Genomic DNA, 20,628 nt, shown 5'->3' on the forward strand with positions numbered 1-20,628 from the left:
AGGGTGACAGGTGGTACTGCTCGGGCAGCTGTTGAACTGAAACCCAGGAAGAAGGACAAGAAGCAATGACACGCTTTGAATTAAGTCACTGCCTCAAGGAGGAACGGTGAAAGTGACCGTCACAGGATACGCATACTTCCTTTGCTTAGACTTGGGGTGAAAATGCTGGAAAATACAGGCTTACATAATATCTTCAGGAATAAGGCTAGTCTGTGTGGCCAGACACTTCACAACACTCACAACAACTCTCCTACGCAGTAACTACTGCCCACATTTTAAAGACTGAAGAGGTTGAATAACTTTTCTAAAGCCACAGTATTTTTAAAAAGTATCAGAGTGGGGACTTGAACCTAAGTCTGCTGACTCTGTGCCTGTGCTTCTTTATCAACCACTGCTTTGAGCTGTGGCTCTTGAGTCAACACATGGGTGCTGGATACTGGATGAAATTCCTAAATTACTAGGGTTTCTGGTACTGTCTTTGCTTTTCTTTGCTTACAAACCCATCAGTTAATTGTCCAGTTATGTTTCTGCCAGAGAGAGAGAGGAGACGATGTAAATATTAGTCCCTTTCACAGTATCTAGTCATCAGCAGCCTCTCTGAAATTTGGGGGAAGAAGCAAGAAGGTTTAAGAATTGCTAGTAGATTCTATTAACCATACTCCTTGTTTCCCCACTACCACAGAGGGACGATGAGCTAACTAGTATTTCAGTGGGAACAGTACTAAAACTCTATTAAAGATAAGTAGTGGGGAAAATATATATAAAATGGTGGACACATTAAGGAAAAATGAAAATTATAGAAAAGGCTAATTTTTTTCTTTGTATTTGAGGTGAAATTCGTGTAAAATAACATTAATCATTTTAAGATGAACAATTCAGTGGCATTTACTATATTTACAATGTGGTGCACCCACTACCTGTATCTAGTTCCAAACATTTCCATCACTCCAAAATAAAACCCATTAAGCAGCCACTCCCCATTCCTCCTGCCTTCTAGCCCCTGCCAGCCACCACTCTGCTTTCTGTTGCTATGGATTCACCTATTCCGGATGTTTCATATAAATGAAATCGTACAATACGTGACCTTTTGTGTCTGGTTGCTTTCACTTAGCATAATGTTTTCAAGGGCCATCCACATGGTAGCATGTATCGGTACTTCATTCATTTTTATGACTGAGTGAACAAGTCCTTTTCTCAACTCCAGACTATGGCATAAAAATATTTGGCTTTCACCCTGAAATCAGTTTCATGCAAAAAAAGGAAAGAAGCATCCAAATCTACCCTTCACATGCACATACATGTACTGCCACATAATTGCTTGCACACACAGGCATGGCCCTGCATATGTGCTTACACACACATGTGCATGCTCCCCATCACACACATCCTTACACATGCACATGTATGCCCACACAGTTCCACTACCACCAGTCTGTGTAGACACTGCAGGGACTGCAGAAACTGACATCTGCTGCAGAGGCTGAGCCTGTCTTCAGGTTACTGTGTGATCTGAGATGGTTGGCACTCGCAGTCTCTGGCACTTGCTGGCCTTCCCTTGCCTCTCCATGTTTCCTCTGTGGCATGGAGCCACAAGAATAAGTTTCACCTCACCAACGATGTCATCCGGATGACAATAGTTCCTTACACTAGGATTCTCTCATTCTTGCATCATATCAACTCTCTGAAGTTGCTGTTATCATCCCCTTTGATAAAGGAGGAATGGAGGCATAGGGAAGGTAATTAAATTGCTAATTAGTTGCATACCCAAGATTAGAACTTGTGTGCCTTGACTTCTGGCCCAGAGCTCAGGTGACACATGTACATAGGAACTGGGGAGTCCTGGCACGGCTGAGAGTACAAAGTGAGGTTGCGAGGGCAATGTAGACTTTGGAAACGTCCAAGTTGGGAAAGGCTTTCTGATGGGTGGATGCAGCCCTGGGGAAAAAATAAGAAGGACATGGGCTGCACTCTGTGAGCCCAGCATTTGGGTTGGACTCCAGGATCTTGGTAGGGAGAACGGAGATGAGAGTAGACGTGCAGAGGTGAAGAGCATGAATGTTTCAGGAAGCAAGATTTACTTCCTGAGCTTCTGAATGCCATTGTTGCTTCCAGGGCCAGCGTCGGGGATCAAGGGAAACTATTTGGAAAGTTGTGTCACTGTCCATGGGGAGGATGGCTAGAGAAGCTTTAAGGGAAAACACAGGAACGTTGGATACTGTTGGTTTAGTAACAGAAGGAGTCCGTTTTCAGAAGATAAGACTTAAAATGTAGAGCGAGAACCATGAGTGAGGACATGAGGCGCCTGCAGTCTCTGCCCTGACAGAATCCCCCACAGTCAGGACTGGGAGTCTGGAGAGAGCATACTTTGGTTTTGAGCATTAGATTAAGTTAGACTAAAGGAGTTCATAGTCAACCCAACATGCCATGCTCAGATGTCTTATGATGAGAGGTTCCCTAGAGTCTTTCAAACTAAAGGGATCTGAACATATTTGTGGGATCATATTTTGCATCAGTCTTGTCCTGAACTAATCCCTGTACTGAAAGGGAGACCGAGTGCCAGGGAGAGGGGGGATTTCCCTGAGGTGGCGGCCGTGAAGAGGCCCCCTCTGCGCAGAGCACCGTCCACACTGATGTCCCGTCTGCCTCAGCAGGGCAGCCATTCAAAACCTGGCCTGATGGTGGGCAGGGCCTTCCTTCTGGGCCCCCAAGCTGAGCCTCAGCTTATCCCAGACCACTCACATCCGGGTCAGGGAGGGGGCGAGCTTCAAGGTCATGCTCAGCACTACCTGAGGAATGCAAAGAAGTGGGACTGTTTCTGCACTTTCAGTACATCTGGGTGAGGGTGCAAAGAAGGTCACATTTACATGAATTCTCCCAGTGGACGTGGCTCTGAGCCCACCTGCCAGATAAATGGACCTGCTCGCAGCCTCTCTCAGGCTCTCCCGCTCCTCTGCTGCCTGCTACCTAGGGAGGCCCCGGTGCATTCTGCCTCCTTGGACTGCTGAGGCCACCTGTAGTTACAGATGCCCCCAGGATCTGCCCTTCTCTAGGATGATGTTCTGGGAACATCCATGTCCTCCAGTTAAACCCACATGTATGTCTCCGCAAGAGCTGTTTACAGGGCTTGTAATAACTTCTCAAGAAGAAAGAAATGCATCAGAGTTGTTTCCATTTCCTCTGTTAATTATAAGTAATTTTTAAAAAACAACTAGAATTTTCAACTCTAGGTATTGGTGTGCTGGTAAATGTTTAACAACTGACCCCCTCCAACCAAAAAAAAAAAAAATGCAGAGGGTGAAGCCCTACTTGCCTATTTCTGTGGTAGAAATACTCCCACCATGGCTGATTACAAGCTTCTGCCTTGAAGTTAACCAATTCACACAGATCCTGAAAATTTTCCACAGCTGACTCTCACAGGGTGGCACCAGTGACTTCCGCTCACCATTTGTAGGCCTCCGTATAATACTGAAGCATCAAATACAATCCTTTCTATAAGCAAACTTCCCATCTACTTGGGAGACAAAAATTAACACAGCAAATCTTTAGGAAATACTACAAGACAGGACAAAACCAGCGTCTGAGCTGTGAGAGCACGATTCCGCAGCATTGAAGAGGAGAGGGAGCAGAGGACTGACGCGTCTCTGTGGGAAGAGAGGCTGGGGGCCGAGCTGCACCTTGAAGGCCGCCCATGCCCAGCGAGGCGGACCTGAGGAGCCAGGCGTCCCCAGGCGAGCGAGCAGCAAGCCCAGAGTCCTGGGAGTGGGAATAGAGCCGGTGGTCCAGGGAGCAGAGACCAGCCTGACTGCAACTGGGAGAAGTGCAGGAAGTACCCTGATTTGGGGGAGCCCAGACACTTGTAAAGACCTGAGGAAATGCTGAGGGGTTGGCTGGGGAGCTGCCTGTGCTTCTGAACCAGGAGTCGGGGAAAGCCAGGACTGGAGGTCTGTTAGACCTGGGTTCAAGTCCCTGCCTTGCAATTTACTGGCTACGAAACCTTGAGTGTGTCCCTCAGTCTACCTAAGCGTGTTTCTATGGAATACTAGTCATCCCTCCACTCCACAGTCCGTAGATTTTCTGGGAGGACCCGGTGAGTTGGTGTATGCGGGAATACCTTTAAAGCAAGTAAGTGCTTTACTTGTTAAGTATTATCATCACTTTCATTCCTGCTGGGTCATTGGTAAGTTGAGTTATGGTTGTTGACTCACCAGGAATGTGGGAGGGCAGGAAGCCGCAGCTCTCATTCCTGGAGGGGAGGAACGGTGTTGTGGGAGCAAATCTGCATGTATTTTTTTTATCCTTGTGCTATTTTAAGCTCTGGGGCAATGAAATGACAAGATGAACATGATATTTAGGAACCAGAATGGAACCCCCAGCTAAGGAACGTAGAAGGAAAGAAGATGTGTCGTTCACCATTCCATCAGGATCTAAAACCTTTTAAAATTCTGGGAATAGAAATGATTTCCAGTCTTTGAGGGACTCTTTCTACTGGGTTTAATTTAGCTGCACACCTTTCCTCCCCAACCCAGACTAAAAGGAATAAAAATGATATTGCTTTTAAAATGTTCATACCACCCTCTGAAATAACTGGAGTCATTCTGTGATGTCATAAAACCAAATTGAAAATTGTCAAGAAAGAGATTTTACTTAAAATACCCAGAAGGAATTACTAAGGAAACCAAAAAAAGGGGGCGGCGAGGAGGTGAATTTGAGGCTTAGCGGCAAAGAAATTCCTGACTGACAGAACAAGCAGGTCAGGTAATACGAAAGAAAGGAATATTCTGTCTAGGAAGTCAAACGCCAGGACATGTGACAGAGGCAGTGTTTCTGGGGATGGAACTGCAGGTCAAGATAAACCTTTTCTTAATCTCTCTGATTCCATACCTCTAGATAATGATGGAGGCTGGTTTGATAGTCTGTTGATCAAATCAAACAACATTTTTCTGCTCTTTCTTCTAATTATTTCTCTTTTTTTTTTTTTCTCTCTTCATAGCGGTGTGGTTGGTAATTCAGGAGGAAAAATACTTGTTCAGAAAGTTGCCGGGCAGTCTGGGTATAAAGGGAGTTATTCCAATGGTGTCCAGTCGTTATCCCTACCACGATGGAGAGAATCTTTCATCATCTCAGGTATTCCCACATGCTGGAGAAACAAGGCTAAGCATGGAGCATTTGGGTTAAGTGGCCTCACAGGGTGAAATGTGTTCTTTCCAAAGTGCTGACAGTTTTTGCTTATGGCCCATCTCCTTTCATAAAAATTAGAAGCATTAGTTCTTCTGATAATTAGGATTACAAATGAATTGCAATCATCCGTGATAAATCACTATTAAGTCAAACCTGGAAATATGAGAAGAAGACTCCAATAGCTCACTTTGAACACACTATAGCTATTTGCATGGCCAAACTTTTAAACAAGTAAATTATAGTCAACAACTTAAGTTTTGAACTAGTCCTTCAGTTAGACCAGGTGTACCTCATATCTAGAACCTCATTCCTTGAGAGTTCTGATAAATGGACAGAAACATATGCTGCTAGAGAGAAAACTGACTGTGACTTAGGTTTTTAATTTTTATTTAATTGTTTCACTCTTTAGAGTTCTCCCTATCTAGCTCCATAGGATTTTTGTAATAATCGTTTTCACTCTATTTTCCCCCTCTTCCAAAGAAGTCATATCAATGAACTAATGACTAGTGTCATCTTTACAATGAAAATGTAACTAAATATCTTTGTCCTGTCATGACCCAGCCTCCCCTTTTTTTCCATACTTTTGTGGATTTCCCAACCCAACCTTTTATTTTGACGTTTTAGGAATGTACAGAAAATTTTAAAGAATAGTGAAGTCCTCTAGATTCTCCAGTTGTTAATATTTTGCCACATTGTCATTAGCTGTCAGTCTCTTAGCTGCTGAATGCTACATACCAGGATTCAAACTGGACTCATTTCTCTGCCTGGTCACCATAGAAGGGCATCAGCCACACTACTGGGAATCTTTACCTTATAGCAAAGAATCAGAACAGGAGCCATGCAAAAATGCTAATGTCTAGAATACAAATTTGTTGAGCATAGAGAAAATTATAATCTCCACGTAGGTGCTTACGAAGTAACTCCTGGCTAAGTAAGAGCAGTTCGATCTTGAGTGTTCAGCGTGTAATCTAGGAATCCCAACAGAGGTTTAAAAGAAAATTAATTCCATGAGAATAGCAATGTTTCGGGGTTTTAAAATGAAAATCAATCTGCTGAGGTTATTCCCTATAAATCTCAACTTCCATCTCTCTCATTCCAACCCAGTGGCATTCAACCAAAAGTACGTTTTGCCAATGATAATAAACATTTGTGCTCCTGGAATAGCTAGGAAGCCTCTTTTGAATGTATGCACTGGGGGAATGCACTGCAGCATAAGGCTGTCAACTGGCCTCCAAGGAAGGCTCGTGGCCAACAAGTTTATCTGGATCATGTCATGATCCTCTTCCCAAGGCTCAGAGGCCTCCATGACCTTTCCCTACATTTTTCTTTCCAATTTTCCCATGTTACAGTGCTCCTTTAATTAATGAATTTTGGTGGGCTGGGAGGGGGAAGGAAGAGAGGGACTGTGTACTTTTGATCAATGTAATCTTTTCATGGTCCAGGCATGGGAAAGGTTAGTGAGGGACCTCCTCATACTGCCCATTTGTTCTTTGATCCACATTTCAGAAAACTGAGTTCAGGCTCCTTTTCCTTCTGAATAAAAACAGAAAGAACCATAGGATTTTAGACAGGAGAAGAAGAGTCAATGGAGATGATGCCTCTGCATTGCTCTGTTGATACAGCGTGGCCACAGCCATGGGGCTTCCCTGCGTCTGAAGAACCTCCGTAGCTGTCTGTTCAGAGCAGGCGTGGACCTGGTGGAGAATGTGGAAATGCCAAGTTCTGCTTCCCTGGTGTTCTTAGTGAGAGGAAGTAAATCAAATAAAACTACTCATTTTGCCCTGTTTCTACTGTCAGTGGCATTTATAGATACTAATTTTTTCACCTCTATGGTGATAAACAATCCTAAATATTTTAACAATTTTTCCTACTAGATCCCTACAATTTGGTGTAGCTTTTAGAGCCATATATCATTATCCCTATTTTCTGGATGAGAAATGTGAACCTCAAAAATCGGTTAATTAATGGCAAAATAGCAGCAGAAACATAGATTTTCTTGCTGCCACTCCCCAATCCTTCCCAGGTGCCTGCTTTTCTGTTGGAAGGTCCTGTGCCAATAGGAGGTTTGGCAACTAGGCTCTGTCCCATACCTCCAGCCTCCCCATTCTTCTATCCAAACCCCATCCCACGAAAGGATTCCCTCACGTCGAGCTGAAATGCTTTCATAAGATGCAAATATTGGCCCACAGGCCATCTGAATTTGAACTGAAATCTAAGCATTAGGATAATTTGTTCACTCTATAAATATTTACTGAGCATCTGCTTTGTGCCAGGCACTGCTCTAGGCACTGGGAATTCAGTGAGGAACAAGCCAGACAAACATCTGTCTTCATGGGGTTGAAGGACTTTCGAGCTCACACGGCAGAATTCCAGGCAAAACTTCGTGGTCAGGGGAAGGGTGTGCCGGCAGCAACCTGCTCAGGCAATTTTCAGTTGTAGCAGACTTGGTGTCTGCTTACCCAGTCCCAACCACGGGAGCACTTATCTTTTTTAAGCCTCGTTGTTTCCTCCAATAAGGTGTTAGCATTCCCTCTCCCCCCAGTCCCCCAAAGTTTCTCTCCCCTGGTGGGTAACAAATGGTTATTTCAAAAGCTGATCTATATTTACCTACTCTGAGCTTTCTTTAGTGCCCTGGAATTCAGACGAATCACACAGGGTCTGGGAAAATGGCAGGCATCAGGCCACTGCCTCACCGGCCCTTGACCCACAGCCCACCACCACCTAAAAAGAGCACCGTGGAGTGTTTCTTTGCACTGACCCACTGGGATAATTAAACATTCAAAGCCACACAGATGAAAAAATCTTAGCTTCCCTGTCACATCTTCATGGGTGAAATAAGAGTTGCTAGTACTCAACATCACTGGGTCATGGAGGTTTTATTGCTCCCACTCTAATATTAATGAAACACAGGCTACACAGGAAAACAGAATGGCACTTTGACTTTCTTATTGTAATCAACAATTCAGCACAGGGAGACTGATTTTATTGAACTCAAGAGAGAAATTGGAAGAAGGGGATGAATTTTTCAGCACAGAACCATCTAAAACCTCTAGCATTAGAAATAAATCTCCTTATTTTCCCTTTTTTTTGCAGAAAGTAAACCCCAAAAGGGTGGAACCTACCCATCGACTCTTACATATTCATCAGCTAAAAGCGCAGCTGTCAGAGCAGGCAAGTGTTCACGTGTGATTGAACTGAAATCTTCTGAGTTCATAAACATGCAGTACTGTGTTTTAGGAGATAGTGTAGAAATTAACTTCTTAACCGATCCAGCACCACTGGCTCCAGTATTTTAACAGATGCCAGGTAGGTGGGCACAGAAATCAGTGGGATCCAATGGCTGGGGCTGAAGAGTTGAAGGCTCCACTTTTTTTTGTTTTCTCAGTTCTGAGATTGTCTCTGTATTTGTGTCATTTTCAATCAGAATGACTATTGCCTTGAATTGTATTGTATTGTTACTTTAGAAGATGACATGACATTGAGTCTGGAAATGTCTCCTGGCAGCTTACAGGGAAAAGACTGTGTCTACTTAGATATGAAATGAAGGAAAGGAAAGAGAACAATGTGGCTTATGTGATAACGGCAAGGAGCTCATCTGAAGGACCCAGGCCAGAAAAGACAGTTTGTGGGCTATGCCCACCCAGTTTCCACATGAATTACAACAGGGGGTGCGGCAGACCTCAGGAAAGGAAATAACGTTTCATAGGTCTCTGGTACAGCGAGAACTGCAATGCATCACTTTGCCTCTGGGGGCGCTATGATTTCCCACACAGAGAGAACCTGTGCGTTTATCTTGGGATTTTGCATTGCTTCCAGACGCTTGATGGGCTAACCGATGTTGTTCAGGTTTTATTCATGCACTGAAGGTGAACTTGCTCTAAGTGGAGCAATAGAATAGCAGTTCTATTCTAACAACTGAAAATAGCAGTTATTGAACATTCACTGTGAGCCAGGCCCTGTTTCAAGAGCTTTACACGATTATCGTGTTTAATCGCCTCAACAGCACCCTGAGGATATACTATCCTTAGCCTTAATTTACAATTTGAGGAAAATGCAGCACAGAGAGGCTAAGTAGCTTGCCATTTGCCACACAGCTTGTAAGTAACAGAGTTGAGAAGCAATCACAGACAGTCTGGCTCCAGAAACCTCTCCCTATTACCCTATATTTTCTTTCAATAATAATAGTGTGCAGACAGAGTCCTAATTTGAGGAGACCTTACATGAGGAGACCTTTTTTCCCCAATAACTGCCCCCAACATCTTTAATAACTTCTTAATAAATCCAATAATCCAACTCTGACCTGTATGCTTACTTATTTATCCCAATTGTAAGGACTTAGCTGCACTCCACCCTCCAATTGCATCCCATGCCACCCCACCCCACCGCCCAAGCCTGGCAGTGGGTAGTCATGCTTCAGGGACCACCTGATATACCATGGGCTACTAGTCTTAGTTTGCCAGGGCTGCTATAACAAATATCACAGACAAATTGTCTTAAACAAAAGGAATTTTTTTGTCCAGCAGATTTGGAAACTAGAAGTCCAAAATCAAGTCACCAGGCCATGCTTTCTCCAGTCTGTAACATTCTGGTGGTGGCTTTCCGGCAATCCACAACGCCGTCTCTGCCTCCTTCACAGGGCTGCTGGCGCCTGCTATCTCCTGCTACTGTATCCCGTTTCCTCTCTTTGTGAGGACTCCAATCAGACTGGATTAAGGTCCACCCTGATTCAGTTTGGCCTCATCTTAAAGGGTCTTTGAGATCCTCTTTACAAATGAGTCCACACCCACAGGACCAGGGGTGAGGCTTGAACACGTCTTTGTGGGGACGTGATTCAATCCCCAGCACCACCTTTCCCCTTCCAATGTGGGCACAAGGAAGAGGAACAGCTGGTAGGACGTCTCCTTGATGACTGGCCAGTGGTGGAAGGAGCATGTGCCTCGCCTCCGTTATCCCATCCAAGCCAGTGGTCTCTTCTGATACAGAAGTTCGACTGGATGATATGTGTGCTTTCTGGGGCAGAGGGGCAGTGTTCAGCATTCTTTCGCTCCCTCCATTGCTAGCGTCCTTCAGAGGGGCCAGAGGTCCAGGCCCCAGCCCTCTCTCCCTGTTAGGGACAGTAGGCCCTGCAGCCGCAGGGCAGCCCCTGGTCTCCTGCCCCTTTGCCTAGAGCATGGGAACAGGCAGTTCCAGGCACTCCTCCAGGCCGAGGAACGGGATGGGGGACAGTCCCCTGCCCCTCCCCATCCCACTTCAGCTTTGGCCTCCAGAGCCCTGCTGGCCTGGGCCACCCCTCAACCCCTTCATAGCTTCCTGGAAGAAACCACCTCTTTGTTCAAGTAAGCCCCCAACTTCAGGGCCCACAGGGCAAGCTCCTCCTACTTCCCCTACAGGAGAGCACACTCTGGACTCCCAGACACTCCCCCCAAACTCTGTCTCCAAGCTCCTCTCCTACAGGGCACCATCTGGGTCCGTGACTCAGGGAGCATCATCTGGGAACGAGCTGCCCCTCTCCCCACTCTGCTGGCTGAGGAATGATCTCTTGGAGTCACGTTCCTTTTGTTGGTTTGAGGAAGACAAAGCATGCAGGAGGGAGGGAGTAGCCTCTCACCTTGAACACTGCACTCCCAAAAGGTGGCCACTAACCCCTCCCCTTCTGGTCCTTCCCTTCCACTGGCCGTGCGGGGGGGGGGGGGGGGGGGGGGGGGGGGGGGGGCTGGTGACTGCAGGTTCCACTGGGATGGACCCACCTGTAGGCAGCTCAGTGGCAGCTCTGTACATTTAGAATGGGGGTCCTTTGTTGCCTTCAGGCTTCAGCTTCGGGCCTTGGTCAGAACCCTGGCGCAATAGAAAGGGTCCCCCTCGACCTCCCGTGACAACCCCAAGCGCTGCCTCTGAGCCAGCACCTGTACTACACCACAGGCGGGAGGCAGAGCATGCACTTCACCTACACTTGCAGACGAGGAAGCGGACTTCGAGATAAGTTCTGTACCTTGCCCAAAGGCACAGGCTACCTGACCCAAACTGTACTGAAACTCTGATTTCACCACCTGAAAGCAGCCAAAGTTGGGGCGGGGAGGTATAGGGGAGAGAAACACAGACAAATGGTGACCTGGGTTGTAAAATCCACTGCGGGGAGTGGCGCAGCTCAGTGGCTGAGTGCCTGCTTCGCATATATGAGGTCCTGGATTCAATCCCTGGTACCTCCTAAAAAAAATCCATTGGGTTTCTACATCCTCCACAGCAGAGACCATCTCCAAAACTTCATTTCTGTCCACCCCAGCGAGCACCCACCTCACATGGCTGAGTGCCTCACAGCCAGGAGAAGTGCTGGTGAGCCAGGGTGCTTTTCTTACAATTTGTTGCTACATAAATATACAAATGAGCAAAAGTCATAGTTAAAACACCAGACACCACTGGCCTCATTTGTCCCCTCTACTAAACTGCCTCAACCCTCGATGGCAGTATCACCTGGTATCAGCCGGGTGGTTGTCAGCTTCACGGTTGTCAGAGTCTGACAATTCAATTCATTCATTTATTCAATTACCATAAGCACCTTCTATGCACTGGGCCATGAGCTAAACTCTAAGGATTCCGACATAAAAGGGATACTTGGCAACCTCACCCAGCTTCAAGATAGAGGAACCTCTCTTTAAAATCACAATCCCACCAGGGAGTAAGTTTGCCTCAATTCAAATAAAACTCTCCAAAGGAATGGGCCGCTTGGTTGTAACTTTTCTTTAAATAATAAAATTCCTTTAGTAATTGAGAGAAGCAGAAGGGATGGAGATGTGAAAACTAGGTTTCAGTTTAGGTGTCTGCATGCCCCTATAAAATGTTTCCCAGTTTCTGCAGGAATTTGAATTAACAGGTAAATCAGTTTAGGATACCCCCTCCCCCCAAAAGCATAACAACCTCCTTCCATGGGATGTTATCTCATTCGAAAGTGAGAAGGCATCTTGATTTGCAGAGCGCACACTGGAAATAGGCATTTCCCGAGATTCGGTTGGTGTTCCCACAGGCAGGTAGTGACCATTAGGCAGGCAGCTGTCACCTGACTAGAGCCAAAAGTGACACGTTGAAGAGAAATAGATAAATGGTAGCTTGTGGAAGTTCACCAGAAACTAGGAAGGCACATCCTACACCACAGCAAGAGGAAGGAAAGCAAATCCTCACTGGTTGTTGTTGAGCAGGAGTGCCCAGGAAAACCCCTGCTAGCTCCCCTGGGCTGTGAGTGTACCCCCTTACCCTGGAGAGAAGTCAAGCTCAAGTCCATGGTAGCAGACCTGCCTGCACTGCCTGTGCCCACCAAGGCCAACTCATCCTCCTCCTTTGAGAATAGGGTTCTTCAGCCAAAACCCCAGAAAACACCCTCTGAAGGGACCCACATTCAGGTATCTTCCAGCTACTCGTGTGACTTACCTTCTGCTTTTGCTCCCCGTTTGTGGAAAAGAGCATGGAATTCAGAATCAAACAAATCTGGGTTCAAATTCTGGCTCTACAGCCATCTGCATGACGCTGTTCTTGACCTCTTTGAATAGCCTTAAAAAGGGGAGTATTTGGATCAACTTCCTTATGTAAAAGAGGCCTTCATAGTATCAGGCACATACTAAATAGTTAATACACATTAGGTTGCCTTCCCTCATACATAACCCTAAGATGTGTAACGAGTTCGTGATGGGAAGAACCAAATCCTCCTTCATCCCTCCTGACCTCCAGGCATTGCTGCTAAACTGGCTTCAATTTTGCTCACATTTGACACCTCCTGAAAGCACTGTTTTCCAGCGGGGGAAGGAAAGGCATATCATGACGGTAAACCGCAGCTGCTACAATTTATCAAACACCTACCATGTGCCAAGCCCTATGTCAGCCCCTTGTAGACAAGATCTCAGTGATGACAACAGCTCTGCTAAAGAGTTTTACCATCCCTGCTCTCCAGCAAAGGGAGCCAGGCCCAGAGAGTTTGGACAGCAAGGTCCGGGGAGGGGTGGAGCTAGGAGTCAAATCCAGGGCCGGCCATGGTAATCCAATCAGATTCCCAGGGCCCACACCCAGTGGAGTAAAGCGGCATCTCTATGTGCAGGGCCCTGGAATCTGTACTTTAAATACCACTGCGGCAATTCCGGTGATAAGCCAGGCGTGGGAAGCTCCAAGGAACCTCCTCCTGTTGAGAGGCTGTTGTCAAGAGTCATCCTCAGCCATGTCCAGAAGAGGAAGATGTTCAGAGTGTAAAGGAAGTTTTAAAATTTTTTCTCATGAAAATCTTTAAAAAGAGACCAAACTTTCCATGTATCTGAGAGTGTCTGAAGTAACGGTTTTATTAGTCTTATTTCAGAGTGCTCAAAAGCAAGCCTGATCCCATGAAGAATTCACTTTGGGTCTCATCAAGGGTATTACGTTCTGTAAGGAAATGGGAGTAACTGGGGTGGAGTGATTTTCTCTGTCTCCTCTTTTAAGACAGTTCTGATCCATCATAGTGAGCAGGAAAAAACAACAAGCCATGGAAGCCTGTGGAAGCCCAGAGAGATGGCTACTGTTCGTTGATTTTCTGACATGCTTAAAAATGCCTGTGTTTTAAGCAAGCAAAACAAAGACTGTCCTCAAGATATTTAACCTGTTCTCCAGCAAATAAATATTAGCAAAGGCAGACTGGTGTTGTCAGAAGCCTGAGAATTAGCTAATGGTGTGGGGAAAAGATCATTCAAAATTTCAACATCTAATAACTTTAAGGGTGACAAAAGTATTCCCTGTTTGCGAGTAGAAGCTTTATTTTTAGTACGTGGTAGTTTAATTAATGGTTTGCAAGTAAAATGTACAGTCAGCTTACTTGTATATTTCTCTTCAAATTAATAATTACGTCTCATTCCATAAAATAGTGATTCTTTTCAATGTCTTTTCCCTGGATGAATTGGTCAAAGCTGGGCCTACATCTCCCTAAAGAGGCATTAATGCCTGGTAGCATTTACCAGAGGGTAAGACAAAGGGGTACTGGGGAGAAATTGGAAACCTCCCTAGGACTTGTTATGAAAGCTCAATCCATTTAAAGGAATGGAAATGTCGTAAATTACACAGGTATGACTTTGCCTGAGGATGGTGTGAAGACTGGCTGGACCCTGGAGGCTGCTGCCAGCCCTCTAGTAATGTGTCTGGCATAGTCTGCAGATGGATTTAAAGGTGACCAACTCTTAGCAAGAAACAGGGTAAATGTGGGTTCTGCTTCCTGCCTCACTGGGCAGCGTGAATGGCTTGAATGGGCTCTAACCCAATTCCAGGGGTGCTGTTTGCCGACCAGCTCCCCAAAGTCAATGCCGTGATTCCCATGGGAAATGTCAATGTCAGGGTAGGAAAATGAACAGGAGCTAGAGCTGGGCAGTGGGTCTCAATACCCCACCACACGGCCTGTCTGGGGCAATGGATCTGGCACTGTTTTCCCAGGATGCCACACGATGTCAAAGAGGATGGTTCCCATGAAGAGTGCAGGGCCCTCTTATCTCAGATGCTCTCCTCCTTGCCTGCTCTCCGTGTGCCAAAAAGCATCAAGTCTAAGCAGAATGAAGGCTGGACCTGGGATGCTGCAGTAGGCCAACTAATGGCCCCCCAAAAGATATTGCACACCCCAGTTCCTGGAATCTGGGGATTTACCTATATGGCAAAAAAAGAGAGAGAGAGAGAGAGAATCTTGCAGACATGATTAAGATTCCTGAAATGTGGAGTTTATCCTGGATCTGAGCAGACCCTAGAGGCAATTGCACATACCCTTAATTATAAGAGGGAGGCAGAGAGGAATTTTACACAGAGGAGGAGACCACGGGAGGATGGAGCAGAGAGAGTTGATGATGTTGGTCTTGAAGACTGGAGTGATGTGCCCACAGCCAAGGATTGCCAGCAAACAACAGAAGCTGGAAGAGGACAGGAACCTACACTTCCTAGAGCCTCCAGAGGAAGCACAGCCCTGCCGACACCTCCATTCCAGTCTGGCGATACTGATTTCAAAGTTCTGGCCTCCAGAACTGTGAGACCCCCGGTTTGTGGTCATTTGTCATAGCAGCCCTAGGGAACTTACACAGTTGCCCGGAATAGCAGCTGGCATGCCCCCAGGGGGTCTAGCCGGCACATGAGCTCTTGTTCCCGCCCGGGGCTGGGAAAGCTGTTCCTTTTGGGGTGTCTTCCTCAGGCTCAGGTCCACGGACCTCAAGACAGCCTCCGATGCCCAGTGGATAGCTACTTACCCCATGTCCTTAACCTTCAGAGATTCTCTCAGGGAGCCCAAATGGAGACTTACTTTGAAAGGAGTCAACTACAGTGGTCTTTACAAATGTGGAAGGAACCTAAATTGTCAGGCCCAACCTAAGAGCAAAACTTAGAAGTAGAAGCTAGATGATCCTTATTATCTAAGGTTCCATTACCCCATTCCACAAGTGAAGAAACTAGTTGACTAGTCATAAACCAATGAAAACAAGAAAATCCAGAATGTATTAACTAAGTTGCAGTGTAAGCCTCTAGAATACCTTCTATATCTGGGCCATTGTGAGTTAAAATAGCAAATACATATGTCTTTATAAACCATTGCTTCTGGTATCTAGGTTAATTTGATAAATTAATCATTTTCTGCCTTGACTATGTTGTTATTTTAAACTGTCATTTAAATATTTTATTGTTATTTAATCCTTGGTTTGTCTATTGACTTAGCTCTCTATCCAGGCTGTAGATTCCTGGAGGGCAGGAATCGTGGGTTATCCATCACGATCACCCCCACGATGCCTAGCACGGATCTTTGCACATAGTGAGCGCTCAATCATTTTGGTCATTTAATTTTATCTCTGCTCCTGTAAGAGCCTAGCAGCTATTTGTAGACCCCAATGTAATTCTGTTTTCTTACAGGTGAGACAACAAAAGTCTATCAGAAGCCATCAGATCCAGGGACAACATCACAGCCAGTCACCCCGACTCAGGTACCGGTTACCACGGCGGCTGAAGCCACCCACACGGCCCTGCCAAGACCATCCCCATCTGCAGCCTCTACTGCCAGGAGCCCCGTACCACAGCCGGTGGGCCACAGGAGCCGAGAGATGGGTCAGTGGGTAGACCCTGTATTGCTTTCAACAAGAAAAGTGGGAGGTTGGGGTGTTGTAGAAACAGCTCTGTCTGGAAGTCTGCAGATAGCACCTGTCTCTTACCTTTTGAGCTGGGTGAGGAGGGCGCACTCGTGAACCAGGCCAGGAGTCTGTGACTGATGACATTCCAGATTTAAGGGATAAATTTCCACCTAATAATTCAAGATCTAACTCAGAGGTAAGCAAACTGTGCCGAGGAAGCTTAATATAATTTAAAAATAGGACTGCTGATGTACATTTGAAGGTTGAATATTACATGAAACTTTCCTATTGCAAAAGCACCCATTTCTCCAAAACTCAGTTGGTAGTAGGCTTCTATGTAAACACTACTGGGTTTGGGTGTTTATTAAAGTGACCAACGACATACTTCTGGAAGTCTTCAAATATTAAAAACAAACAAAACCAAAAGAATCCCTTTAAGAAAACCCAGATAATTCACAATTTTATCCCTTTTCTGATTGTTTTTGTCTTACTGCTTGTATCTATTTCTCAACTCATGCTTTAGGTTTTAGCAAAGTTCCATTTGTGTAGTTAGTCTCGGCACTACCTCAAAAAGGACTCTAGGAGCTCCTTTGCTAGTCCAGGCTTGAGTTTCCATGCAGGCCACGGCACCCTGGGCTATGAAGTGCCTACCTCAGTTCTAAAGGCCTTTTGGAGAGTGGGTGGGAAATTCCACTGCTGAAGGGCCACTATTGTCCCAATAACTTTTCCTACATTTTTCACATGGTCCCTGGGCCAGGATTTGTGCTTTGCAGCCTCCAGCTTCCAGATATGACTGCCACATAGTATGACCTTCCCACAGTCCATATCAGAGCTCAGCTATCTATCCCTCTGTTAATTTGACAAATTCAAATTCGCGCTTACAGTGTGCTAGATTCCGTTCTAAGCACTTTACAAAGATTAGCCTATGGAATCGTCATTATAACACGTGAAATAGATGCCTTTTAATGTGCTTAGTTCATTGTACTGATGAGGACATCCAGGAGAAGAGCTGTGAGGAAACCGGGCCCATCACACAGCTGGGAGGCGGCAGAGCGGGGTCTACCCCAGTGCAGCTCTGCCCCTCAGCAGGCACCCCTGCCGTCAGCCAACACTCCGGGCTCTAAAGAAGAGTCACGCCGGGGCCTGACCCACCCTGAACTCCGACTTGATGTGCACGAAGTGGCAAAACTAGAAGATGCTTGACTCAGGCAACGCTGGCTGGAACTAGTGAAAAATAATAGCCGAATGTACATATTCCGTATTTTCCATATGCCAGTTATACCAACAGCTCGACGAATTAGGGATTATTATTATCCCATTTTACTGACAACTCACAGAAGAAATTGTGATATAAAGTTCCAAAACAAGGATATCATAAATATTATTTATTTGGGATTTTGAAATACACCAGACACTCTCCTACTGTCCATGCTTAACTCAGACTCAGGCTGACACGAGCATGCCGGACAGCAAGAGAAGAGTAGGAAGGATACCGGGGGGCAGGGGTGGACAGGGGTCCTGTAGCCGGAAGTGGTTTTTCCCCTTAATATCAGGCTCTTCACTTTGAGAACCCTTGATCTTTCAAATATTTTTGAGTTGCTGAGCACCTATTTGTAAGTTGTTTCCTGCCATTGTCCCCTTAGAAGATGTGAACTATTTTTTAAGCAAATCAGTTTTATTGATACATATTAATAAAGCATACAACTTCTCCAAAGGGTACAATCAATGGTATTTGGTATAATCACATAATTGTGCATCTATCACTTCAATTGTTATAAGAGCATTTTCATTATTTCAATAATAGTAATAAACAAAAAACAGAAACAAGAAAATTCTTCACCTCTTGCTCTCCCTATGTTTCCCCTGCTGTACATAGCTGCTAATTCTAGTTATTCTTGCACAATTATTTATTTATTAAGCCGTTTTATTGAGATATATTTGTATGCCATATGATCTATCCAAAGTTTGTAAACAGTCTTTTAGCATAATCACAATGTTTTGCATTCATCACCGCAAAAAATTTTAGAACAATTTCATCATTCCAAAAAGGAAAACTCCATACCCCTTAGCATGCCTTCCCAGCCCTATATAACCACTAATCTAATTTCATCTTTATAAATTGATTTATATTTACATTTTCTATAAATGAAATCATACAATGTTGTACAATGTATTTAGTTCATAATAGCGCATCAGACAGTATTTGGAGGACATTGACTTTTTACATAACACGTATAATTAAGTATGTGGCATATTTACTTAGCTACACTGGGAGCTTTGAAATCTTGTTGCAAATTGGGCCTGGGCTTGTGGAACAACCTCAAGAAACTTGAAAGTAGTGGCTCCCAATCTGGCAAAGCTTCATTATTCCTGGCTTGGGGACAGGGACTTTGGACCACAGCCTCCCGGCTGATGTGTTCCTTCTTCATCCTTGTCCAGCTCCCGGATCCATGCTGCCCCACAGAAGGCTGGGCCAGCACTCGGAGCAGGCACTCTAAGCAGCATGCACTGTGGTTCCTAAGAAAGAGCCAGATTGGGGGTGGAGAGAGCACTTTTTAAAAATTGTATTGCTTGCTGAAAGGCTTGGAGCAAAGTGAAAATTGATGTCTGAATGCCTTTTTAAAAAATAACAGCTTTATCGAAATATTTTTCACATACTGTACGATTCACCCATCTAAAATGTACTTTACAATGTTTTTTTAGTACATTTACAGAGTTGTGCAATCATCACCGCATCCATTTTAGAACATTTTTATCACCCTCCCATAAAAAGCCCCATACTCATTAACAGTCAGGCACTGTATCCCCCTAATTCCACACCCATAGCCCTAGTAACCACAATCTACTTTTGTGAATGCCTATGTCTTAATGTGTAACTATAACTATTTTCTGTGAGGTTTTAAGCTATATTAACTACATTAAATATATTTAAAAATAGTAAATAATATTTGGATAACTCTTGTGTTCTTCAAATGAGCTCAAAATATTCTGCCAGTTATAAGAGAACAACTCTTCTACTACAGATAGACAGTGAGTTAATTAAGTATTCTTCTATTTTCTCTTGTATGTGTGGCTGTTGTTAAGATTCTAGAAGTGGTTGTGGATGGGTGTTCAATCAAAAACCTAATTCATTTATTCATTCAGCAAAATTTATTGTTGGCCTACAATGTGTGGGACACTGTTCTGGGGTTTTGGGGTGCATCAGTGAATACATCCTGCCGAGATCTCACAGGAGGCCACTTCAGCTTAGGACATCTGAGAAGTGCAGCAAGAGAAGCCACTTACATACTGGACTTAGGATCCATGAGTCACCTCTCCTCTACAGGGAGATAAAGAGCTTCCTGTCAGACAGGACACAGAACTGGGAAGGAGTCCAACGCAGAGTAGAAATTTTACAGCAGGAGGAGACAGGGGCTCTCCCAGCCCATGAGGAGAAGCTGACACAGGTGGAAGAACTCCAAGGAAGATGGAGCTGGATACCAAGGTCACATCATGGCCCTTTAACTGACTCATGATTGCACAAACCAGACAGAGAGGAGCAATTCAAGTTCAAGGCTGAGAGTAAGGGAGCCAAGAGCTAGAACAATAGAGACCCCTCACAGTGGCAGGAGTAGAGCTAATCTTCATGGGAGACCCCAAGAACCACACTGGGACCCACAAAACCCAGACAGTCATAGAGCTGCACCCTGGGCCAGAGAGGACAGCCTGGACGGCCAGCTCCAGACAGATGCCTAGGGAAGAGTTCTGGAAAAGACAGAATCCCTCAGGGCCATCTGAATCTACCACTAGCTTGGAAAGCCGAGTGATTTCACCCAGTTTTTGCCTCATCAGGTTCATTTCCAAAAGCCATGGCTGTCTTGGCTGATATAACAGCTGTGAATAAATGTGTGCACAATAAGGTGTAGGCCAGGGAGGGGGAGCAGAGCCCCACCTAGCTCCAGGCACGGCAGTGTCTGTGATCTTTCACTTCCTACTCCCCACCGCACCCTCGGACCAAGGGCAGTCAACAGGAAGGAAGTGAGTGGTGAAACCTGGGACAGAAAGAGAGACCAGCCTCTACACTGCCCATCCCTTCCACATCCAATTTTCCTTACACCAACGTTTATCTCACCTGTGAAAGTTTATCTTCCCTAAGGTGTCTGGAGAAGAGTTTTCTTAAACTCCAGCCTCACAAACATGAAGAGAAAGATGAGCATTCAGAAAAACGATGAGTGAAGGTCCCGATCAGACAAGACACACACAAAGGTCGAACTGCAAATGGCCAAGAAATATCACAAAAAGAGGTTCAGTTTCACCAGAAAACAAGTGAATGCAAAGGAAACAGTAAGATGTCATGTTTTACCAATTCAGATTAGAA

The 20,628-nt window shown here is 45.2% G+C and overlaps 1 protein-coding gene across 1 annotated transcript in view; it reads left to right on the plus strand.

Moving 5' to 3' along the window:
- VIT (vitrin) overlaps positions 1–20,628 on the plus strand; it is a 116,164-nt gene that overhangs the window by 48,037 nt on the left and 47,499 nt on the right. Inside the window, exons 5-7 of the mRNA XM_004466032.4 lie at positions 4,991–5,124; positions 8,272–8,349; positions 16,057–16,248. Of these exons, the coding sequence (XP_004466089.2) occupies positions 4,991–5,124; positions 8,272–8,349; positions 16,057–16,248 (404 nt within the window). The remainder of the gene's footprint in view (positions 1–4,990; positions 5,125–8,271; positions 8,350–16,056; positions 16,249–20,628) is intronic.

Source organism: Dasypus novemcinctus, chromosome 17 (genome assembly GCF_030445035.2).
Source record: "Dasypus novemcinctus isolate mDasNov1 chromosome 17, mDasNov1.1.hap2, whole genome shotgun sequence".
NCBI classification, from domain to species: Eukaryota; Metazoa; Chordata; class Mammalia; order Cingulata; family Dasypodidae; genus Dasypus; species Dasypus novemcinctus.